At 47.9% G+C, this 25,485-nt stretch overlaps 1 protein-coding gene across 3 annotated transcripts in view; it reads left to right on the top strand.

Moving 5' to 3' along the window:
* The window catches only part of IP6K3 (inositol hexakisphosphate kinase 3), a 43,847-nt gene that overhangs the window by 5,352 nt on the left and 13,010 nt on the right, over nucleotides 1-25,485 (top strand). The window contains exons 1-2 of one of the 3 annotated variants that reach the window (XM_039538972.1): nucleotides 11,685-11,869; nucleotides 21,526-21,950. In XM_039538972.1, the coding sequence (XP_039394906.1) occupies nucleotides 21,752-21,950 (199 nt within the window). In that variant the 5' untranslated portion in view covers nucleotides 11,685-11,869; nucleotides 21,526-21,751. Of the gene's footprint in view, nucleotides 1-11,684; nucleotides 11,904-21,525; nucleotides 21,951-25,485 lie in introns of those variants that run through there. The other 2 variants (XM_039538971.1, XM_039538970.1) reach the window with 2 other exon arrangements.

Raw genomic sequence — 25,485 nt, 5'->3', positions numbered from 1 at the left:
GCCTTTTGGGGTGCCCGAGACCTGGACAACTGCCACAGCAAGAACCCCACCCCGCGTTGTGGCCCTGGCCCCATCCACAGGACACCACCAAAGTAAGACACCCCTACTGCTGGCTTTTGCCTCTGCTGATCCAATGGATCCCGCTCCACCCTTTGCTCCCTTTATATTCTGCTCTCCCTGCCTGGTCTGTCGTGCCGCACACCCTGCCTCTCACAACGGGGAACGTGCCAGAAGAGAAGCACTGGAGCAACCTTGCCTAGCAAGAATGGGGAGATACAGGCTCCAGTGAGCATGGACTGACTCCCTCCGAGAGGGTGGCCTCTGTAGCTGACGACTGAGGTGCCGGTGGTGAAGCAGCCACCAAACTGATCCGAGGAGGCTGAGATCTAGTCCCAGCCAGTTTAGTCTCAGGGAGACCAGCTGTTTCTCAGTGAAAGCTGAGGCACAACACAGGATCAACGCTGGGCCCGCTGCATCCCCTGCAGTGGCGTAAATCCCCGCAGAGGTGCTGAGCACCCACGGTTAACACTGACCTCAGTGGGTGCTCAGCACCTGTGAGGAGCAGACTAGCTGTTATGGATGTGGGAGCCTAGATTTAAGCAGCTATGGGGATGAAGTGTTGGCCCTGGTCTGTTTGACCTCCCTTTAATGAAAAGATACTTGACTAGTTTAAGGCAAGAGTGTTATAATCCTGATATACAATGGCCATCCGTGTGTAGGGTGACCAGCCAGCAAGTGTGAAAAATCGGGACAGGGTTGGGGGTAATAGGTGCCTATATAAGAAAAAGCCCCAAAAATCGGGACTGTCCCTATAAAATTGGGACATCTGGCCACCCTATCTGTGTGGCCTTTCACGATAGAGAAGAGCTAAGATTCTGTCTCTCTCAGGGACTTATCTGGCCCCCATTACTCGATGGCATCTGAGCACCTCACAGTCTTTAATGTATTTTTGCTCAGAATATCCCGTGAGGCAGGGCAGTGCTGGGATGCCCGTGTGACAGATAATGGGGAACAGAGCCACGGAGCGACTCGGGGTGTGGCCATTAACACTGAGCTGACGGTGTGATTTTCAGCTCAAGGAGGCATGCCCCTGCTCGCTCTGACTGAGCTACAAGTAGCAGGGTAGCCATGGTGGCAGGAGGGGCTAACTGCCTCCCGTGCATACCTATGGTCTCAGACAGGATCAGCTAGCCCCTCCCGCTGCTCGCACTGCCACGCCTCCTCTCTATCGTTAGCGTGTTAGCTCAATCAGAGCTAGTGCAGAGCTGTCTCCTCCAGCAGGGAATCGCACCCTTCCAGCCCAATGTAGATGTACCATAAGTGTCTCATTCAAGGCCATAGGCGCCGGCTATGGCAGAGCAAGGAATTGAACTCGAGTCTCCAGTTAGTGCTCAAGAAATTGGTTATTGAGGCTGCTGGACTCAGGCAGACCCTGTGATTCCCTCTGACTCCTTCGCTCCCAGCCTGTGCTGTCTAGCATCACCACGCAATCTCCCTGAGATGTGGCCTGGATTATACAGTCATAGAAGGGCCTGCTTGACTATCCCCTCTTAGACCTTAGGTTTTGACCATATATTTCTTTCCTCTTTTGCTGTAGCTGGGAAATAGGGGCCCGATCCTGTGAGGGGTCGAGCCCCCTCAGCACCTCACAGGATCAGTCTCCAGTAGAACAAGAGAGTCCTTCGGCCTTCAGAATAGCATCCCGATTGTGCTGTTGGTTTCCCATCAGTTTAAGGCATGGCTGGTTTGTTTAATGCTGAATCCCATTAATGACCGCTCTAGCAGAGCCGTTTGGTACATTATGGGCATTCACCCACCTGTATTTTAAAGGCACATTCTCTGGCTGCACATGGAATCTCTGTAACTTTACCTCTCCTGTGTGTTCTTGGCCACCGTCACATACACATCCCCAGTGCGTGTTCTGCAGAGTCCTTGTCTGACAACCTAGCACAGGGCAGAGCATGTCTCCATGTGTGACCAGCTGCAACTCTTGTTGCCACATGGCTGTCACCTACCCTAAATAACCTTCCTCTGTCCCCTGCATCAGCTAGAGCTGCACCTGGGAGCAATCAGGGACTGGGGCCAGGGAGAACAAGCCTCTCCTTACCCCATCTCTTGCGCAGGGAGCAGGGGAGGTGAGGGGTCCAGATAAATTAAACTCCTAAATTCTTGCTCCTCGAGTTCCCACAGAGGACCAGGATTTGTTGTAGGACGAACTTAGTAAAGTGAGTGGAGAGAGATTAATTCCAAGGACATGTCTGTGATTTTTCTTTCCCTGAGCCCGGTTTTTCCCTATTGGCTTCAATGAACTTAGACGAGAGATGGATCCATCTCCTGGTTTCTTTAATCCAAGCACAATATTGATGTAACCTCTGTCAGTCCCTTTTCTCATGGCTGTGCTAGAAGCTGCAGTCAGAGATGATTGCATTGCAATCAAGGTGTATTACCTCCCCTCACACACCCCGAGAGATACACCTGACCAGTGCAGTCCTGAAACCACCTCCCCCTTAAACTGGAAGCTTTTTAATTGGGGAGGGAAAAGACAAATCAAAACATGATATGGAAGCACATTAATCCTCCCTTGTAAATCAGACCCTTCTGCATACAAGGGCGGATTTGTCACTAGAGCTGAGCAAGAACCAGTTTTCATCTCAAGATGAAAAAATGTTCTCCATCCCAAATCAGGGCAAAAAGCCCAAATCTCAGCTCTTCAGGAACAGGTAATCGGAAGGAAAGCATTTGGATCAAGTTAATCGGAACGGCTCGCTTCGATAACTTGGCGACGGTGTGTTCAGATTTTGACCCCTTCGCATTCTTTTTGACCTTTTACGCTCTGCAAACGAGCTACAATTTCACATTGAAATGTGGCTTCAGACCGAAAAATGCAACTTTGTTTTGAAAACGCCCGAAGCGGATGTTTCGGTTCAGCTCCCCGGCATTTTCTGACACAAAAAAATCATTTAATCAGAAATTTCTCGTCCAGCTCTGCTTGTCACTGCAATGTGGGTCCAGCCCTTGGTTGGAGGGGGCTTCCCTGGCTGGCGAATGGCTCTGTACCATCCCCTGCTTGTGGCAGAGGCCATATAGGGTCTAAAAATTGCCCTGTGGCCACATGGCATGGAGAGTGGGTCAGGCCACTGCCTGAGTACAGTACAGCCCCTTCCATAGGTACTCAGCAGCTAGCCCCAGCTGCCGCTCTGTTATTCTTAGGTGTCAGTTTGTGCAGAGCTAGTGTGTGTACGTCTGCCTGAACACCTCCCTGCTGCTGTGTAGATTGTACCCTGAGGGTGTGCTCCTGGGGGAATGGCGTGTGGCCAGAGCATTGTGTACACCTGCTATTCCCTCCTACTGGACCAGTCCCTGGGGGGCTATGGGCAGCCTGGTGCAGGTGAGAGCAGCCCCGCTGTTGCTCTAACTTGGGTTGGGGGGGCCCATTCGGCCCCGGCAACCTGAGGGATCAGAGGAGCGTGAAGTTGCTATTAAGTCTCCCAGTTTGGCTTCAGTTGACTCTAGGAGCTAGAGCCCGATTCCCAGAGACCCCCAGCCAAACCGGGAGGGTTGGCAACCTACATGTGGATCCTGTGCAGGGGATGCAGAGATGACTCAGTGCCTGGCATAGGGTCCAGTGCGCTGGGGGGAGGGGGCGGGTTGGTTTCTTTTTGCAGCAGCCTCGGAGTGACAAAGGGGCTGCAGGGCAGCTGTTACCATGGCCCTTACAGCCCGGTTCTAGACCCAGCTTCCAAGCACTAATCCAAAGGGTTCTCGAGGGGCCTGGTTCTCTCTAGCTCGTGCCTTGCCCAGCCCTGTGCAACAGGGGGTACAGCACTAGTGTTTTACATCCCCTTGGACAGGTGTAAATGACCACCCATGGTGCAGTTCAGCTGGCAGTCAGGCCGTTAAGCGTAGGAGTCAGCATGAAAGAAGGTCTTTATAACGCCAACTGAGAAGTCTGATGATAACCCGATTTCCAATGGAATTCTTCCCTTTGGCAAATGCTCATTCCCCTTTCCCCTCCCTTTCACCAGTCAAATGCAACAGCTGCCGGCGCAGCTCCCTAGTGATTATTTCCTTCCTTGCGCGCCAGCAGCTTCAGTTATGTCACTGCAGGATTGCCGGCAGCCCCGGGATTAGCGCTTCTTAGCTAAGGGGCCCAGTCAGGGCGTCTGTGGGGATCCTGTAGAAATCTTATCAACAAGGGTGGGCAGGAGTGGGAGGGATGTTCCTTGGTGATAGAGGGCAGCAGGCAGAGAGGTGAGCTGAGGTCAGGCTTGGTCAGTAGGGTCCCAGCAGCGTGCCTGCCTGGCCTGCATAACAGGGGCAGGAGCCCTGCAGAGAACTCTTGCATGATTTGGGCCCTGGGCTGTAAGCGAAGGTGCCTCAAGGTTGGGGATCCCTGCAAAACCTAGGGCCAGCTCTGGGGTTAAGAAATGCTGGAAAACTTTGCCCGAGACTTGGAGTCTCTCCCTGGATTCTGTACCCAGCCGTGGAAAGCCGCAGAGAATGTGGCAGCAGAGGAGAGGGGATCAAATGCAGTTCCCTGGTAGACTCCCTGTGGAAACACCATCTGCTCTGGTCAGCGAGTTATAAAAAGAGATTGTGTCACTTAGGAAAGTACAGAGCTGGGTGGGGGACCTGGATCTTCCCTTGGCCTGCCCCTTGTGTCATTCTCTGCATGCGTCTGTGCGAAGTGGCTGTGAAACACTGCCATTCTCATGGGGGGCTGTTACCCCCACACTGCACAACTGTAAATCACAGCACAAGGTGCAAGGCAGACATGGGAAGGTGGGGATGCTTTAAGCCTCCTCTACATTCCTTGTATTAGGAGGCCGTTCAGGGGCCTGCCTGCCACTCCAATGTAAATTAGAGCAACTCCTGGGCTGCTCCTACAGTCTGCTTTCCATAGCTCCCTCTGGGCTCTGGGATGCAGAGAACCGTAATAAGCAGTGCATTCTGGCCTCACTCTGATGCAGGGGGCTGGGAGGAGGGCCAGTGCAGAGCCTTTCAGTTGTGGGGAGTGGGGTGGCTATTCTAAGGGGGAATTGTCTGCCCCCTTTCAGGCCAGAGCAGCATAAAAGGGCCAGATAATAGCTGCGAATCAGATCCAACCAGTGCCTAGATAAGAAGGTGATAAGCGTCTTAGAAATACCATACACAGATCAGAGAGGGCGGGTTCCTATTTCTGATCCATGCAGTAAATCCAGAAGTAATTCCACTGACATCAGTGGAGTTACTCCAGATTTAAATGGGCATAACCAAGATCAGCATCCAGCCCCCGGCCTTGAACATACCTTCTTCACTCTGCTGGCCTGACTCCTCAGAAGCACTTAAACCAACCCAGGAACTGCGCCTCTCTAGCCCGAGGAAAAGTTATTCAAAGCGAGGTCTCCAAAACCACATAAGATAAATGTTTTTTAAAAAAAATGTAAAGGCTAAATGTTAGGACGAAAGAAAGAAGCAGAAATGACATTTTGGTGGGGGGCGGGGGGTCCTCGGGCTATGCAGAGAGAAAGACAAGGAGCAGGGTTGATTGGTTTTCCCGTCGAATGAACAAGGCATCCTACTTGAAAAGGTTGTTTAATCGTTCTAAATTTTTCAGTGTCTTTTTTTTATAGCCGACCTTTCTTTCTCACCTGCAAGCCATCCCTTTTCAGAACGGAGGGGACTGACTCACAGCTCCTTTTGCTTTGCGTGAGTTACACTGGTGTAAAACTGGAGTAACACAGTGGGCTGTGTGAATACAGAAGGGGCATGGCTTTGTACCAGTGGAGTGAATGGGGTACAACAACCTTTCTAATGTAGGTGCAGTTATACCAGTATAAACACTTTTACCAGGATAGCTATTCCTGTTCGGGAAGGAAAATATGTTAGACTGATACAACTGCATCCACTCTAGTGGTTGTACCATATCAGTAAATAATTGTTATACAAGTACAAAAACGGTGTCATCTAAGTCAGATGAGAATCAGGTCCTTTGTTTCATCTTCCAGATTTGTCACCTTCTGTCAGATTCTTAATCTCAGCCGCGGCCCCAGAGCATCAATTCAATTTCTCAGTGCTTTATGGTCCTGTTTTTCCCTGCCAGTAAGAGGGAATTATTATATCAATAGATTATTATCTCAACATCAAGATCGTCCTCTCAAACCCCTGCTGTTTTCATCCAAAGCTTTTCAACTCCTTATCCACTGCCACCATTGTGGCCTTAATTGTGTGCAGTGATTTACTAATATCCACTGAGTTATTGTTTGATGAATCAGATCCCAGGCTCCCTGGGGGAGGCAGGTGAAGATGAAAGCGGACAAGTGTCCTTTGTGATCACAGGGTTTATTGTGGTGTTAGTTATATTATAGTCATGCCTAAACTAAGCCACCAATTGAGATTGGGGCCCCAGTGTGCCTGGTGCTGTACAGACACATTAGTAAGAGACAGTCCCTGTCCCAAGGAATGTATAATCGAAGTAGAAAACACAGACAAAGGAAGGAACAGATGGGGAGATCAAAGGCCCAGAGAGATCAAGTGATTTTACCCAAGATTATGCAAATTGGACCCTGGTGTCCTGAGTCTGAGGCCAACACCCTAAGCACGAAGCCAGCCTTCCTCTCTCATAAGATTCATTTCTAGAGGCAGTTTGGGAGCAAAATGCTAAAGGCAGCTCTTATCCATGGACTAATCCTGTGGGTAGGTGCTTGCCAGTGTGAGTAAGGGCTGCACAACCTACTCCTGGCTTGTTAGCAGATTTACTGGTGTAAAATCTGGAGCAACTCTTGACTTCAGTGAAAAGGTTCCAGATTTACGCCAGCACCGTTGAGATTAGAAACTGGGCCCTAATAAAAAAAATGAGGTATCTGTCACTGTGAGATGTCCAGCAAATTTTATCTAGTAAAGGATTACACAGGCTTTGGGGATGGAGAGACATGCAGTCACTCAATGATATGTATCATTGCCCATCAGAATTATTTTGCCAGATCTGCAGCCGGTATGTGATTATCATACGCAGGAAGGAAGAATTGGATGGTGGCTGCAGAGCTCTGGAAAGGAGGGTTTGTGGCTACAGTATTAGGCTAGGACTCATCAGTTCCTGGCTCTGCCACTGACTGGCTGTATGGCCGTGGTCAAGTCACGTAGGATATGTCCACACTGCAATCAGGAGGGATGACTGCAGCATGCGCTGGCCAACTTTGAGCTACCTCACTGAAAAGAACAGTACAGCTGTTGTCTGAGTACAGACCCGTGACATTGCGGCTAAACTGCTGTTTTGAGTGAGCTGGTCAACCAAAGCTGATTCAGGTGTGCTGGCTAGATAGACCCTCCGTCTGGCTTCCCCACCTATAAAATGAGGATAACAAAACTACCTGGGACTGTCTTGTCCCTTTAGGCTGCAAGCTCTCCAGGGCAGCAGGTGGTCTCTTACCATGCGTCTGTACAGTGCCTAGCACGCCCCGATCTCAACTTCCAGCTGCTGCTATAATACAGATGAGTAATAATAGAGGCGCGCACCGGGCCTTGCAGAGGGCAGGGTAGTATTCCTGACCCCTGCAGGTGATCCGCTCTCTCACACATAACTTGAGTGCAAATGTTATTCAGGGTCAGAGCCTTGTCCAGCCTCTCTTCAAATCCAGCAGCAGCGTTTGCTTTGCCCTCCCTCCCCTGCCCCCACCTCCACCTAGGGTGACCAGATAGCAAATGTGAAAATTCGAGATGGGGGTGGGGAGGAAGAGGAGCCTATATAAAAAAAGACCCAAAAATCTGAACATCTGATCACCCTACCTCCACCCCACCTCACCTGATCAGAACCTCACATGTGCCAACTACATGTGGCATAAAAAACAAATGTCTCTTTGTTCTGGTTACAGCCTCCCATCCCTGGCACTAGGTGAGACCAGGGCCGGCTCCAGGCACCAGCTGAGCAAGCTGGTGCTTGGGGCGGCAGATTCTAGGGGGCGGCTTCTGCCCAATCCTAGGGCAGCACTGACGCTTTTTTTGTTTGTTTGTTTGCTGCTCTGGCCTCCCTGTAGGGGGCAGAGGAGGGGAGCGCCCTGCAGCAAATTTGGCAGGGCAGCCCGCGTCCTTCTCTCCCCACCAACCAGAGCAGCTCGGAGCCCTCCCGGCAGGCGGCGCAGAGGTGGTGAGCGCCCCCCTGAAGCCCTGGCTGCCCCCCTGCTCTCTCTCCCCCCTCGCTCCCTCCCCTTCCCCCCATTAGACCGGGCGCGCACTCTGCAGCACAGGGAGTCCCCTGGCTCCGGCTGTCCTTTAGGGATTTTTTGTTTTGTTCTCCCCTGCTTTGCCGGCCGTGCCGTTCCCCCACCCCCGCTTTGCCGCTCCAGCCGCGCCGCACGTTGTTTTTTTCACCTGCTTTGCCGCTCCAGTCGTGCAGTTTTTTTTGTTTTTCCCCCACCCTGCGTTACCGCTCCGGCTGTGCTGCAGGTTTGGTTTTTTTCTTCCTTGCTTTGCCATTCCAGCTGCTACGTTTTTTTGTTCCCCTCACCCTGCTTTGCCGCTCTGGCTGCGCCGGGTTTTCTTTTTCTTTTTTTTCTTCACCTGCTTTGCCGCTCCAGCACCCTGTTTCCCCCCCCCCCCCCCCCGTTTACCGCTCCAGCCCCACCGTGGTTTTATGTTGGTGTTTTGGGGGTTTTTTCTCCCTGCTTTGCTGCTCCGGCTGTGCTGCAGTTTCTCCCCCTCCCCTTTGCCATTCCAGCCGCGCCGGTCCCCACCCCACTTTGCTGCTCTGGCCCCAATGTGGTTTTGTTTTTGTTTTTCCCCTGCTTTGCCGCTCTGGCGCACCTCCCCCTTTTTTTCCACTTGGGGCGGCAAAAAAGCTAGAGCCGGCCCTGGGTGAGACACAGGTACATAGGTACCTCTTATGGCCAGAAGGGACCATTGTCGTCATTCAGTCTGGCCTCCTGTACAACACAGGCCTGGGAACTTCCTCCAAATAATTCCTAGAGCAGATCTGTTAGAGAAACATCCCATCTTGACTTAAAAATTGTCAGTGATGGAGAATCCACCACGACCCTTGGGAAATTGTTTCAGTGGTTAATTACTCTCACTGTTAAAAATGTAGGCTTAATTTCCAGTCTGAGATACAGCCATCTATCTCCATTTTTAGTTGTCAGCAAAAGGAAAGTAGGGAACTAATATGTTGTCCTCACATACACTGTAAGAAAGAATCCCACGTTGGCAGGGAGCTGAATGAGCTAACAGGTCTTTTCCATCTCTCACTCTTGAGTCAGGCACATTACAGGGAGATTCTGTGGGTATGTTTTCACTGCATAGCAGGGGTAGGCAAACCCATGTTAGCTTTTATCGAAAATAGTGAAGACATGGCGGCATGGACTAGCAACTTGAATATATACCTAGGGTCCCCAGACAGTTTGCATTTGGCGGGTTCCTAGCCCTTTCTGCCACGTCTAAGCTACTGTTGTTACTGCATGCCTTCCTGTGCTACGATCACACCTTCACTTTGCAAAGAAGATGTCCTGTGTCAGTTTTCTCTAGGCAGCTGTACCACTAACCTTCAGGGCCGGTGCAAGGATATTTTGCGCCCAAGGTGAAACTTCCTCCTTGCACCCCACCCCCCTGCCTTTCCCCTCCCCCCGGAGCATCGCTTATTATAAACTTTCAAAAATGAATTCTGCATAATGTGGCATTGTTCATTAGAATTAATACACACTCGGCTTGAAAATTTATTAATTTCATTATTTAGTCTACATATTTAATGAAAATAAATACACCCCTTTAGTCATGTATACTTCCTTCCTTCATTCTTTCATATCAAAATCTACTACATTTTATTCTATCTTTAGAATATCCAATTATTGTTATTAATTCAATTTCTGAAATTAGAATGGCAGATACTCCGTCATACAACAACAACTGACAATATCAATATGACGAATTTGAACAACAAACACATGCATATTCACACATAACAAACACATACACTCAAATACTTAACATACACACACAACTGACACAAAGTATTAGCGAAATGATGCAGCAGCAATTGCCAGAGTCTTAGATCTGAAACAACTCAACAAAAATAGTTAGCTTCAGTCGACAACCTCCAAAAACTAGTAAACTTAGCATTATAAACAGTCTGTCAGAACGGGTAATGGCTGCGCGCGACGAGAAAAATGATGTCATTGCCACTTTGTACCATAGTGAAGCAGTACGCTGGAGCCCGCAACGCAGAGCTGGCGTAGGCTATAGCTGTAATGTACGAGAGAAGAACGACAAGTTAAAATGCAAGTTCAAGGACGTTTCTCTTTTCTTTATTCATTCGTTTTCCAGCAGCAGTGTAAAAAAAAAAATTGGGGAGCACTGCCCCCAAATCTTGGCGCCATAGGCGGCCGCCTAGTTCACCTAGTGGTTACACCGGCCCTGCTAATCTTTCAGCAGTGTGGTCTAGTGCAGTGGTTCTCAACCAGGGGTACGCGTACCCCTGGGGCTACACAGAGGTCTTCCAGGAGGTATTTCAACTAGTTTTATGACAGGCTGCATAAAAAGCCCTAGTGAAGTCAGTACAGACTAAAATTTCATACAGACAGTGACTTGCTTATACTGCTCTATATACTATAGACTGAAATGTAAGTACAAGATTTATTTCCCAATTGGTTTGTTGTATAATTATATGGTAAACATGAGAAAGTAGCAGTTTTTCAGTACTAGTGGCTGTGACACTTGTGTATTTTTAGGTCTGATTTTGTAAGCCAGTAGTATAAGGAAGGTGAAACTTGGGGTACACAAGACAAATCAGCCTCCTGAAAGGGGTTCACGAGTCTGAAAAGATTGAGAGCCACTGGTCTAGTGGGTAGGGCACTGGACAGGGAGTCAGGAGACCTGGGTTCTTTTCTTGGTTCTGCTGCTGAGTGGCCTTGGGTGAATCACTTTCCCCTCTTTGGGTCTGTTTTCCCCTCTGTAAACAGTCTTTCTTTGCAAAGTGCTTTGAGATCTATAGATGAAAAGTGCTGTGTGAGAGCTAACTGGGGCTGGCTTGCAGCACCTCGGCCGTTCTGCTTTCTAGTGCTGTTGCTTTCGTGGAGCTGATATTAGCAAACCGCAGGTGCCTGAAGGTGAAAGCCCATTGTGTCTGTGACCCAGCCTGTCTCACTCCAGCACAAAAGCACTAACACGCACACACCCATCTGTCCAGGCTCGTTGGGATAAACAGATCAGAAGAATGTTTTTCGAACCACCTGGCTGGCTGTGTAGCTGGCTATCTAATATCTGTCCCCAAACACCTGCTGAGTTTCACAGCCCGCCAAAGGTGAGCAAATGGGGGCCATATCCCCCTACTGATAGCAGCCAGCTTTGCAAAGGCCAACACTATCCCAGGTGGAGCAGAGAGCCTTTTAAAAGGGAAGCAGGAGAGAGGCAAAGAACAATAGCTCAGTGAAGCTTTTACGAAAGATGATGCCGAAAATAAATTAGCAGGAAGCAGAGTTGTTTTCCTGGAGTTCTGATTGCAAAACCAAGCAAGGAGCTCTTACGACTAGCCAAGAAAAGGAACACACTGCTCCCTCTAGGGTGTCACATGCAGCTCCTCTTTATCTTTGCAACTTAATCCTATCCAAGGCATCATTTTGTTTCCCTTAATACTGGGTGTGTTTGTGTTTTCTTTCTCCTTTCTTCCTGTAACGTCCCCCCCTCTCGCCGCCCACTTGCCTCAGCTGTCGGCTGTACATAACCCACGCCTGGAAGGAATTTCCAATAAAGTCAGGTGACTCCCCCTGGATGGCAGCTCACTTCCCTGCCCTCCCCAATTCCATGTACCGAGGCTGGGCTTTCAAACCTAGGCTGCATCGAAGGGAGCCAACCGGGCTGACCAGCACCCTGACAAACTGGGATACTTATACAAAATCTCACTGCTGAGGTAAATGCCCTACCCGCCAGGCAGGCGCTGATGGGTGAGTATTTTTGTCGTGGGATAGGTGTCATGCGCTCACTGCACGCCTCCTTTAATAACTGCTTATTTGATTTTGCAAACAGAGGTAGAGAGGTGATTAATAGCTCTTTGAGTGTGGCCTGCCTCGGTAGTGTGGGTCGGCAAGTGGCAAAGAGAACGTAAGAAGAATGCGGGGTAACTGGCTGAAATGAAAATTCGAAAAGGGCACATTAGGCTGTGCAAAGATGAGGCTAATTTCTTTCCTTTATCAATTGCCTTTCTGGGCTCTCTGGAAATCCTGTGGCTGACTGGCATAATTCTTACATATTCCTCATTATGTATTTGTATTATTGGACACAACCCCTTTGTGTTAGGCGCTGGACAGACATAGAACAGACAGACAGTCCTAGCCCCAAAGAGCTTGCCATTTAAATGTAAGACAAAGACAAGAGTCAACCGGTCGATACAGACAGAGGAGCGGAAATACCCATGACCAGACGACACCTGGCTGTTGAATGGCAGTGTGGATTTGATGGTTGTGTTGAGTAAACCCCAGGGATGGACAGAGCCGGGGCTCTGTGGGAATCTCACAGATTTTGCTGCTTGGGGATTAGCTTTTCAAAACCAGGGTCTGTTCCAATCCAGATCCCAATTTATCCAGACCTCAGTGACAATGGTAGGGGGAGTGGGTTGGATAATTATTCTGAGGGCAAGATCCTCAGCTGGTGTAGATTGGTGGAGGGACATTAAAGTCAGCGGAACTCTGCTGAGATGCACCAACTGCAAGAGGCTAGTTTGGGTCCATTTCTGATGAACACTGTCTGTAACAAAGCTAATTATTCTCTAGAAATGGGCCTGCTCTCCCCCCCCCACGCTGGGGTGTCTGAAATCTAGCTCTTGCTCAGAATGTGGTACATCAGGGCTCCCTCTTTGCCGTCATGTTGTGTATCGATTTGTACATTTGCTCTAGGATGCGGTCGCTGAGCTGCTAAATGAGATGGGCTTTGGGGAGCTCCCTGGGCAGTCTAGGGAGATGAAGGGACAGTCTGTGCCTTTGACTCAAAAGTATTTGCCTGGCTACAGTGGAGCAGATTCCTCTGGCAGTCACGGTGCTCTAAATCCAGAGTAACGGCAGTGGTGCCGATGAGCTAACTCTGGATTTACACCGTTGTCAACAAAATCCCCGTCTGTCCTGCTTAGGGTGACCAGATGTCCCAATTTTATAGGGACAGTTCCGATTTTTGTGTCTTTTTCTTATATAGGTTCCTATTACCCCCCACCCTGTCTCGATTTTTCATATTTGCTGTCTGGTCACCCTAGTCCTGCTACGTGTAACTTGGGAAAGGGGAGCTATAGCAGGAGGCAAAACCTTCCCATCCGAGAACAGGAGCGTGTCCCATTCGGGTTCACCCCAGACCACGAGCTTCACTGCTGAGGGGTTAGGTAGGCTTAGCAGAACGGGCCCTGCTAGAGCAGCAGCCTTCCTCTGGCTACGTTAGCGTCCGCCCAGAACGGTGAGCGCAGTGTGCCGTAGTGGAGCAACCTGGAGCTAAACCGGAATGAAAGGGTAAAAAGACACGGGTGTCTCCATGTAGTTTCAGGCACCTAAACAAAGGATGATGCAAGGAAAGGGCATTTGTAATCTCAGCCACCAGGGCGCTGTCATATGCCCAAATGTCTTTCGCTGTCACGGCACTGCACCGGCTGGGGAGTATTGCCAAGGCATACAGAACATTTACCCAGCTCCCTGATAGTGACTGTTACTTTGCACTTTATCCCAAACGCACCAGCAATGGCAGGCAGAGGAAATATGGTTTTTAGCTGCCTATCCATCCAGGCTAATGCAATTTCTACCCTTCCTCCGTATGTCCTGCTGCTGTACAAAGCAGCTGAATAAATCCTTCGGTGCATCTTTGCATCATGTTCATGAGGGATGTTGGCACCAGCCATAAACTTGATGAACATCAGATTCTTTCAGGAAGGGAGATGCAAGATAAAAGGGCTCAGGGCTTCTGTACCTAAGGATTTCTGAGTGGATGGTTAGAGCTCCTCGCAGAGAACAGAGCTGTTCATTCTTGACACTCCGCCCTCATATGCAGCTATTCTTTCCCCGTTCGGACATGGTCAAGGGAAGAACAGAAAAAGTGAATTTAAAAATCCCTTGAGCACTGATGTGGCACCTGCTTGGCTGTGCATGAAAATGGAAATACACTGAGGGCCTGATTTGAAGTCCAGGAAAAGGCTTGTTCTGACTCTGATGAATGTTGAATCCAGCCCAAAAGCAGCCACCCACCAAGGAAGCCATGAGGCGGATTCGTAAATAAGTCTGGGGCTAGAATGAGAAACCCACCTGTGCAAAAGAGAAGGGAGAGTTAATGATTAATAACATTTGAAAAGTGGGAATTTAGGGCTGGTGAAACAAGGTGGGCTCTGGAGGCCTCTGTTGATCCAAGAGAAGGGACACTGCAAGGACAGCATTTACGCCAAACTGTTCCCACGCTGCTACAGCCAGGGTGCCACATGCCAGAGCCCTGTGAAAGAGGGGGGATTTAACCCGACCGATCTGCCCCCTCACAGTGCTGCAGGGAGGAGCTTTGGTGTGTTCTGAGGCCAAAGATTAAAGGGAAATGGTGTGGTAATATAGGATGTGGCAGAAATGTCTGTCTCTCTGGGAATCTGTAGCTATCTAATCTATGGGTCATATCCTCAGCTCCTAAACTGCATTAGCGCCATTGCCGATTTATACCAGCTGACTCTCTGCCCCAAAATCTGCCTGTCTATGGATTGATCAGCTCTGGAGCCTGGATCTATCAATAGACAGATATTTTCTATTTCTTTTTGTCCAATAAAACATAAACAGCCCCCTACCATGTTTATAACCCACAATTTGCAGCATGGTGTTCAGCACATGGGCAGCGGAAAGCAGGATCGAGTAGGAATTGACTGCTGAACTGCCTGGTCTGTTTTTGACCTCTACATTGAATGCAGCAATTATATAAACAAACAGGCTAAACGATGGGCAGTAAATTCAGTGCTTTAAAAACGATTTTGCTTTCAATTTCTTAAAGTCTTTTTAACTAGATTAAATGAATGTTTTTATTTTAAATGCAGTAGAACCTCAGAGTTACAAACACCTCGGGAATGGAGGTTATTCATAACTGTGAAATGTTCGTAACTCTGAATGAAATGTTCTGGTTGTTCTTTCAAAAGTTTACAACTGAACATTGACTTAATACAGCTTTGAAACTTTACTGTGCAGAATAAAAATGCTGCTTTCCCTTTATTTTTTAGTAGTTTACTTTTAACAGAGTACTGCACTGTATTTGCTGCTGCTTTTTTTTTTTTTGTCTCTTCTACTGCCTGATTGCGTACTTCCGGTTCCAAATGAGTTGTGTGGTTGACTGGTCAGTTCATAACTCTGGTGTTCGTAACTCTGAGGTTCTGTTGTTCAAGGCCAGATACGGGCTGTCTGTCTATCTTTATTTTGCCCCATCACTGTAGAATTGAGCAGTGAGATTTTGCCTTGGGAAGAACCTAGTAGAAACTGAGTAAGCCCCTCATGATTTGGCCTCCATAATATATTTATTGTGCATGTGTATTGTAGGATCACAAATAAATAATATAAACTGCTTTCGCTTTTAAAAGCTGGCCTGCTTGAATTGCTGGAACATAATAGCTAAGCCTGTGTGCACTGCAGCCCTCTGCTGGCTAGAGTCTGCTCGCTTATAACTTTTCTATGCCTTGGGCAATACTGTCCCAACTGTTGTCCTCTAAGGCGGGCATTGACTATAGGACCTGACTTCCGACACACCTAGTGTTTTTTAAATGGTGGAGAGTTTCCCCCCTTCTAGTTATTACATGTTGGAAATGCAAATCACACAAACGTACTTCTGTGTTTTCATAAGAGCTGACTTGGAGTTTGTGAACATTTTGAAGCAAAATGTTCTGAGCAAAATTTTGAGAAAATGTTCAGGGATTTTGACAAAAAAAAATGGGAGGAAAATTCATGAAACGTGTTTCTTTTTTCAGACAAGCAAAAATTTCAAACATTTTGAGATTTTGTCCAAAAAAGAAGAGGAGGGGGGAAGTTCTAAAAAACATGTCTCACTCCTTATTTTTTGGACTATCTCTTATTTCCACCCATAGAGTCACTTTTTGCTACATGGACTGCATCTCACCTTCTTTGGAGAAAAAATAAATCCTTGCAATTTCTAATGAGAAAATTTGGAGGATTAAAATTGATTTGTAACCCTCAATGTTTTTTGTGGCCTAAATATCTTTCATCACTTGTGACAATTTAAGCAACAGAGGGGATTAATTTCAAGGCTCCCTTGTTTGAGACAAGCAGAGACACGCTACTGGTGACTCACTGAGGGCTCACGGTAACATTTATATGGTCAGGATGAGCTGCTTCAGAATGCCAGCAAATCAAAGCAGCCCTTTCACTTAGTGCAGCTCTTGTTCAAATTGTGTCAGTTATTTTCCAGCCTTGGAATATCTCAAAAGCAATACATGCTGGATTGAAATCATGCTTTGTTCTCTGGCTTGAAAGGTGATTGATGATAAATCTATTAATGAACAAACAAAAAACACTTTAAAGAGCAAAATAATCTGTAAAAGTCGATGCAACTCAGAAAGGTTAAATACTTTTGTTTGTTCTGGAGTGGCTCTAAAGACATACATTCATCCTAGCTTGAAAAACTCTCATATAAATGGCTCAGCATGGTGCCTTCAGGAAGTAAGTGCTAGTATAGACTGTATCTGTGCAACTGTGTGGCAAAAATCCCATTCCATGGCATAGGGTGATGATAAAATTGGCAGGGGGAAGAAATCCTGGGAAATGTTTTGAGTTTAAACACCTCAATTTGGGCAGAGTGGAGGGGAAGAAATTTCCCCTGTAGAGGACTTGTTGTTAAACCTTTCTGTCTCATTTCTCCATGGTGATGAGTATAAGTTCCCTAAGTCCAGTTCATCTAACTTGAACAAGTCCTCCATGCAAAAACCAGGCACCCAAGCTGAAGTGCTCATTTATTCAGGGATTTCATTATCAATAGGAGAACAAGAGGAAAGTGTTTAAGCACTTGAGCTTTGACTCTCCTGGTGTTTTCAAGCCAGAGAACTTGTTAGATTGGGAGTCCGCTGCCACTAAATGCAAATCAGAGCGTACGATATTTATTTTCAATTTGATGCCTCATTGCAAAGAGGGAGAATGTCCCAGTGGTTAGAGCACTAGCCTGGGAGACCATCTTCAATACCTGGCTCCTCCACAGGCTTCCTGCATGACCTTGGACAAGTCATTTAATCTCTCTGTGCCTCCATTCCCCATCTGCAAGCTGGGCAAAACAACCCTTCCCTCCCTCACAGGGATATGTGTGCATCGAAGAGAGCAATGTGCTCGGATGCTGGGGTAAAGAGGACCGTATGAGTACCTAAGATAGGTAGACACTGCTATTCACACTGAATAGTATCTTATGCCTTGAGTTCAGTGACACTTCTTGTCCACTACGGTGTTACACAACATGGGGCAAGGCCTCAAAACCTGTATCTTTGGCTGAGAGGAAAGGAAGGGCAACAGAAAGGAATTTCTCCAGTCCCTTTCAGTGTGCTCTTTTGACTGGCATAGTCAAGTGCTGGCACATTACTGGAGGGCCAGATCACCATCCCGGAATGTCGCTCCCATGCACTTGTTTACGTTCTGGTCCTCCATTTCACTCACCAATCCTGCATGCAAAAGAACAAACCTCCCTCTGTGTTTTCCAGCATTGTTGGCCATCGGAGTGGGGGCTGGGGAATTGCGAGGAAATTCAGGTAGATTGGTTTCATAGGGCCAAATTCATCTTCAGTGCAACTCCAATGCAGGCCCTTCAGCAGAGGGACATTCTGCGGCAGGGGGCTCTCCATGCCTTGGGGGAAACAAACCTTCGCAGGTGGAGTGCTTCTGGCAGCAGAAATCCTGTCCTCGTGTTCAGCTGCCCTGGGGCAGAGTGAATCGGGCCCATTATTATTATCCCCAATAAGTGAGTCCAGTCTTGCTCCAGATGAAATCAATGGGCAATTTGGCTTAATAGAAATTGGGTAAGAGGGCCACCAGGACAAATACAGGGCTGCGTGTTTTTTTTCTAGTTGATTATTCTAGGCCCAGGGCCAAGTCTCGTTTCTATGGAAGTCCATGGAAAGCTCCTATGGGATCAGGATCAAGCCTTTTGGTGTAATGCATGTACTAGTTGTGGGTTTCCTTATGTTTTACCCTAGAATGGAGTATGTCTTGGAGAGGTGGAGGGTATTCGTGGTGGGAGCTGTTTATCAGCTTAGCAGTAGATTGTGGTCAGTGTTAATGTCACTACTGTTCCATCCTGATCTAGAATCTCCTGACCCCAGCCTCCTTTAGGAAGGGGGAGGGAAACCTTTACTAATGTCCTAGTTTCAGAGTAGCAGCCGTGTTAGTCTGTATCCGCAAAAAGAACAGGAGTCCTTGCGGCACCTTAGAGACTAACAAATTTATTTGAGCATAAGCTTTCGTGGGCTATAGCCCACTTCATCGGATGCATGCAGTGGAAAATACAGTAGGAAGATATCTATATCTATATCTATATATATCTATATAGATATATATAGATATATAGATATATATATATACACAGAGAACATGAAACAATGGGTGTTATCATACACACTCTAACGAGAGTGATCAGTTAAGGTGAGCTATTACCAGCAGAAGAGAAAAAAACTTTTTGTAGTGGTAATCAAAATGGTCCATTTGCAGCAGTTGACAAGAAGTTGTGAGGAATAGTGTGTGTGCGGGGGGGGGGGGGAATAAACATGGGGAAATAGTTTTAATTTGTGTAATGACCCATCCACTCCCAGTCTTTATTCAAGCCTAATTTAATGGTGTCCATTTTGCAAATTAATTCCAATTCAGCAGTCTCTTGTTGGATTCTGTTTTTGAAGTTTTTTTCTTGTAATATTGCGACTTTTAGGTCTGTAATCGAGTGACCAGGGAGACTGAAGTGTTCTCCGACTGGTTTTTGAATGTTATAATTCTTGACGTCTGATTTGTGTCCATTTATTCTTTTACGTAGAGACTGTCCGGTTTGGCCAATGTACATGGAAGAGGGGCATTGCTGGCACATGATGGCATATATCACATTGGTAGATGTGCCGGTGAATGAGCCTCTGATAGTGAGGCTGATGTGATTAGGTCCTATGATGGTGTCCCCTGAATAGATATGTGGACAGAGTTGGCAATGGGCTTTGTTGCAAGGATAGGTTCCTGGGTTAGTGTTTTTGTTGTGTGGTCTGTGGTTGCTGGTGAATATTTGCTTCAGGCTGGGGAGGGCTGTCTGTAAGCAAGGACTAGCCTGTCTCCCAAGATCTGTGAGAGTGATGGATCATCCTTCAGGATAGGTTGTAGATCCTTGATGATGCGCTGAAGAGATTTTAGTTGGGGGCTGAAGGTGATGGCTAGTGGCGTTCTGTTACTTTCTTTGTTGGATCTGTCCTGTAGTAGGTGACTTCTGGGTACTCTTCTGGCTCTGTCAATCTGTTTCTTCACTTCAACAGGTGGGTATTGTAGTTGTAAGAATGCTTGATAGAGATCTTGTAGGTGTTTGTCTGAGCGGTTGGAGCAAATGCGATTGTATCATAGAGCTTGGCTGTAGACAATGGATCGTGTGGTGTGGTCTGGATGAAAGCTGGAGGCATGTAGGTAAGTACAGCGGTCAGTAGGTTTCCGGTATAGGGTGGTGTTTATGTGACCATCACTTATTAGCACTGTAGTGTCCAGGAAGTGGATCTCTTGTGTGGACTGGTCCAGGCTGAGGTTGATGGTGGGATGGAAATTGTTGAACTCTTGGTGGAATTCCTCAAGGGCTTCTTTTCCATGGGTCCAGATGATGAAGATGTCAACAATGTAGCGCAAGTAGAGTAGGGGCATTAGGGGACGAGAGCTGAGGAAGCGTTGTTCTAAGTCAGCCATAAAAATGTTGGCATACTGTGGGGCCACACAGGTACCCATAGCAATGCCACTGATTTGAAGGTATATGTTGTTCCCAAATGCGAAACAGTTATGGGTGAGGACAAAGTCACAAAGTTCTGCCACAAGGTTTGCTGTGACATTATCAGGGATACGGTTCCTGATGGCTTGTAGTCCATCTTTGTGTGGAATGTTGGTGTAGAGGGCTTCTGCAGCCATAGTGGCCAGGATGGTGTTTTTAGAAAGATCACCAATGGACTGTAGTTTCCTCAGGAAGTCAGTGGTGTCTTGAAGATAGCTAGGAGTCCTGGTAGCATAGGGCCTGAGGAGGGAGTCTACATAGCCAGACAATCCTGCTGTCAGGGTGCCAATGCCTGAGATGATGGGGCGTCCAGGATTTCCAGGTTTATGGATCTTGGGTAGCAGATAGAATACCCCTGCTCAGGGTTATAGGGGTGTGTCTGTGCGGATTTGCTCTCGTGCTTTTTCAGGGAGTTTCTTGAGCAGATGGTGTAGTTTCTTTTGGTAACCCTCAGTGGGATCAGAGGGTAATGGCTTGTAGAATGTGGTGTTGGAGAGCAGCCTAGCAGCTTCTTGTTCATATTCCAACCTATTCATGATGACGACAGCACCACCTTTGTCAGCCTTTTTTATTATGATGTCAGAGTTGTTTCTGAGGCTGTGGATGGCACTGTGTTCTGCATGGCTGAGGTTATGGGGCAAGTAATGGTGATTTTTCCACAATTTCAGCCCGTGCATGTCGGCAGAAGCTCTCTGTGTAGAAGTCCAGTCTGTTGTTTCGACCTTCGGGAGGAGTCCACCCAGAATCCTTCTTTTTGTAGTGTTAGTAGGAAGGTCTCTGTGTGTTAGTATGTTGTTCAGAGGTGTGTTGGAAATATTCCTTGAGTCGGAGACATCGAAAATAGGATTCTAGGTCACTGCAGAACTGTATCATGTTCTTGGGTGTGGAGGGGCAGAAGCGTCCTCGTGTTAATTGACAAGGAATGTCCTGGTGTGAGGTTTCTCTAAGGGTAGAAGGTGGAGAAGCTTCCTGAGGGAAGGTAGGGAGTAGGAGGTAGGTTTTGCTGGCATCTTTGTGTGAGAATGTCCTTCACGGGGGTTTCTAGAGTACAGAGGTAAATAGCCCCACTGGCAGGGAATGTCCTAACCTTGGGACAACTTCAGAAAAGGTTGAGAACTTCATCAACAACATGGTTTTAGCAGATTGGGATTATTATCCTAACCTTGGTTTATCTTTAGGAGGGGAAAGGAGCGTCACGTTCATAGCTTGGTGTTAGCTGGCAGAAGGAATGCCCTGATCTAGCTAATCTCAGAGGGAGCTGCATTAACCCGATAGCTCTCTTCAATTGCCTTTCCCTGCTTGTTTTTGCCCCCTTACCAGATTTAAATTGGGTCTGCAGCTCAAGCCCTGGACCCCAGCCATGTGCATGTATAGAGATCACCTTACAAGGGTGGGATTTACATGTGCCTTCAATGTATAACTCTCCCTGCTTGTATGGGGGGCTTCTCTTGGGCTGGAGAGTGATGTATGCAGGAGCATAGAGGGAGCCATTGGAGGCAGCCTTAGCCTTGGGAGAGCTCCACTGAAAAGCAGGAAGGTGTTTGGAAGTGATTTGCCCCTGTTTTCTCACATTCTGTATTTATCCTTCAGTTGGCAGAGACTTTCTCTATGGCACACTGAGAAGACAGAAGACCTATACGTGGTAAAGCAGCAAAGATCTAGGCTCCCGTGGGGCTGACAAACCCAAGCCCATCTTCTGGTTGCTTCCCTGCAACGGACCCCGGTTCACTGCTACTAAAAAAAAGAGGGCACTTCCGTCAAGGAGTGTGTTTCGCCTCAGCCCAGATACGAGTTGGACCACGGGTCTCCGGACAGCATGGTGGTGCAGAATAAGCTGGACACGGGGGACCCCAGGAAAGCGGTCCTTTTGGAGCCATTCGTCCATCAGGTTGGGGGCCACATGAGCATGATGAAATATGATGAGCACACCATCTGCAAGCCCCTCATCTCCCAGGAGCAGTGGTTCTATGAGTCGCTCCCCACGGCCATTAAGCAGTTCACGCCTCAGTACAAAGGTAAGGAGGAGCTGGATGATCCAGGAGAGAACTGCAGGGACAGGGGAGGGAGAGTTTACTAATGGTAGCCATGATCAGAAGAGAAGATGTTAGCTACCCATAATTTCATCGATCCTTTCCTTCCCTTGAGGACAAAGGGCCTGATTCTCTTCTGGCTCTTTGGGTTTAATGCCATTGGCTTCCATGAAATCATTCCTCATTTACCCCGGTGTAAGAGGAGATTCTGGGCCAGTCAACATACTTCCAAAATATGGTCCAAGCCCTGAGTACCTTTGCATGAGTAAAAGTGGAGTAAACTCCCATTCGTTTCAGTGTTTTGCCTGAGTGAAGATGTCAGGATTTGGCTATATGACTCCAGGACCCACAAATGTAACTGATTTTCTTCGCCTTTATTTTAAGCTTCCTGGTTTTGCAAAATTGAGCTGAGAAACTCACATCAGGTTCCATCTATTGAATTCCCTGGTACTTGCTGTTTCCATTGGAGCTGAAAATAATGCGAAAACATCCTTTCTTGTTGTATTTTGACTCTTAGCCTCCACTAAGTGCATTACATGGGGAAAAAATTAAATGCTATCTTAACATCTTACATCTTCAAAAAAGGCTGTTTCTCTTGTCCTTCAATTGTAATGGAGTCATTGAGGATGAGCAAATTAGGGGGTGGGGGGGAAGAGAGCAATTGAGAATGTGTGTGTGTAAAGGGGGTCTGCTCTTTGGAATCTCCAACACTTCGTAGACTTTCTCAACATTCTTAGCAATACTGGATGGTTCTTATACACACTCTCTTTCAATCTTGCGATCACTGTACAGAAAATTGTGTGGATTACTAAAATCAGCCTTTTTATCTTAGCTTCTAAAAACTAGCAGATCATCTCTGATGTCTAGATTGGGCGTCTTTCTAACAAAGTAGAGCGCCTGCTCCACCACATGATTGGGCTAGATGCTGGAATCACTGCATGGCCTGTGTTATGCAGGAAGTCAGACTAGCTGCTCATAATGGTCCCTTCTGAATCTATGAAGCGGTGAATTTTAACAAGAGGAGTAAGTGATAAAGTCCTTGTTGAATTCCAGGAAGGATTCCTCCAGATAACAGGGGTTTTGGCTGGACTCTCTAGTGGTTAGTGCTTCTCACTCAACAGAAATGTGAATTCTGGCCAAATGCCGCCTTTTGGAGCATGGGTGTTTGAGCAAGTGAGTCACTGGGAGCTCTCCAAAGGTTAACTGTTCATGCAAAGAGTGAGAGATGTAGCGCTTAAGTCAATGTAGTTAGATCAATGCCGTGTCAGTGTAGACACTGCGTTACTTTCATTCACGGTTGCTGCCTTTCAGACACCACCCCACAGTGCCCCACACTAGCAGTGAAACCGGTGCAAGTGCTCCTGGTGAGGACACGCACCGCCGACACAAGGAGCTTAGTGTGGTTGTATAAAACCGATTCAATTACTGCCGTGGCTGTACATCAACATAACTTAAGTCAACTTAATGTTGTCGTGTAGATTTCCCTTTTCTGTGTGGAGACTTGGCACCAGTTTAAAGTAGGCTCATGTAGGTGAATTAAGAGGTGCAAGCAAGGCGGATGTGAGCCAGGCTTAAACGGATATAAGGGTGTCCACACACAAAGTTGCTCCAGTTTAACGACGTGGGTGCAGCCTCACACCTTTAGTTAAACAGGTCCATGCTACGGGTAGACCAGGCCCAGTAAGAGCAGCTTGAGGGATAACAAGCGCTTGTGGCAGGTGTCATGCTGTCAGCTTCAGCCCATGCGACAGTCAGGATTCTGGACCAAGATCAGCGAAGTGGCAGCAGTCTAGCCAGGAAGAGGGTGAGGCTGCTGAATTATGATCCAGGAAGAGGTGGAGGAGTAGGCGGTGCAAGAGGAGGGGAGGGCTCATGATCTTTTCCGAAGAGACAGAAAAAGGAAAAGGGGACGAGGGGGAAGCCCTTTTGCACGTGGTGGTGACGAGAGCATCCAAAGACATCCCCGTTTCATGTGCCGAGCCTTTCCCCACCTGACGCGGCCGTTCCGCTTTGGTAACGCGAGACGGTGTCACCGCGAGCCCGGTGTCATGTTAGCGCTCGAGTGCCATCCGCATATCTGAGATGCCAGTGACCAGCCTGGGAGAAACCGTCCTCCTCGCTGGGCATTGCTGCCAGCCAGTGGAGCAAACGGCTGCCTCTGTGACAGCAGCAAATAGTCATTCAACTAGCAAGTTTCCTCCTCAAGATTTTCTCTTGGAGGGTTTTATTTTGGCCGCAACAAGAGCAGTGGAAACCTTGGCTTGCGATGGCTGGCTGCGGAGCTCGTCTGTTTCAGAGACCTCCTGCCACTTCTCCTTACTAAGTAGCTGCTTTTATAGTTACCTGCATTCCCTCAGGGTCAAAGTCACCCCTGTGCTGAGAGCCCAGCACAACCTGGGCGCTGCTTACGTCATAAGAAGTTCAAAGGGGGGGTGAGCGCGATCCATCCAAGGGTTGTACTGTCTTGGCCTTGAGCTGCCACACATCCCTGATAATTTCTCTCCCCTAAAAATACACTGGTACCCTTCCCTGTTTCCCCCTCTTGAGACCCTGGCTGAGCTTTCTGTTCTCTGCCCTCCTTGTCACTGGGCCTTCAGCTGGAGTAAGATCTTCCCTGCTAGGAAGCGAGCAGAGCAAGGACCCTGCACCGTTATCCTCCTGCTTCTGAACTGCTGCAGAGATTAACATGAACTAATGAGCTTGCGGCGAGCTTGGCGCCCGGGTACCTGCAGCCAGCAGGCGCTTCCTGACAGGAGGCCCAACAGTGAGGACTCTGAGCCTGGGGAGGGATGTGGGGTGGGGAGGGTGCATCATGCCACTGGGCCTGTTTTAGAGGAAGGATTATTACTCTCCCTGAGCTTCTATCTTTGCTGTAACAAGCTCGTATGGTGCTCCCAAATATCTGCCTGCTGCCGGCTAACTGAGCTAAGCGCACACCTGTGACAAACATGCACAGCAGCTGAATTGTCAAAGATTATATGTCAGCAGCATGAGTCTCATGCCTGTTGCTTTATTTCCAGTAGCTCGGGAAGGGGGTTCTACAGGAGACTGTTTTTGGTGTGCTGGAGAAATTAGCCTGATCTGGCTGCCCTGACTCAGTCCACACTCCTACACAACACCCATACCCACCCAGCTGATAATTTCTCCATACACATAGCACACATCCCTTATAATTTCTCTTCTAACTCAGTACACATTACATAGGCCTTATCACTTAATACACATGGACCCATTCTCTCACACACACGCATATTCTTCATCGGCTTTCATTGTGTGATCTGAGGGCGCTGAAGCCTCAACAACTTTCAAAGTGAGCCAAACAAAATGGAAGCTCATTCATTCCTTTCCTAGGGCCCAGTACTGTGTGTTTTGCCTGAGTAAGAATAGCAAGTTCTGATCCCCTAGTTTGCAGAAAATGAGAGAAATATATGTAGAAGCTGGAGACCTCCAAGCCAAATGATGCTCTATACAACTGTTTCTCCAGCAAGATATAGTAGAGGCCAGGGAAAAATAATACATT

The sequence above is a fragment of the Mauremys reevesii genome, linkage group 4 (genome assembly GCF_016161935.1).
Source record: "Mauremys reevesii isolate NIE-2019 linkage group 4, ASM1616193v1, whole genome shotgun sequence".
Taxonomy (NCBI): domain Eukaryota; kingdom Metazoa; phylum Chordata; order Testudines; family Geoemydidae; genus Mauremys; species Mauremys reevesii.
Note: the sequence above shows the minus strand (reverse complement) of the source record. Positions and strands in the feature narration are given on the sequence as shown.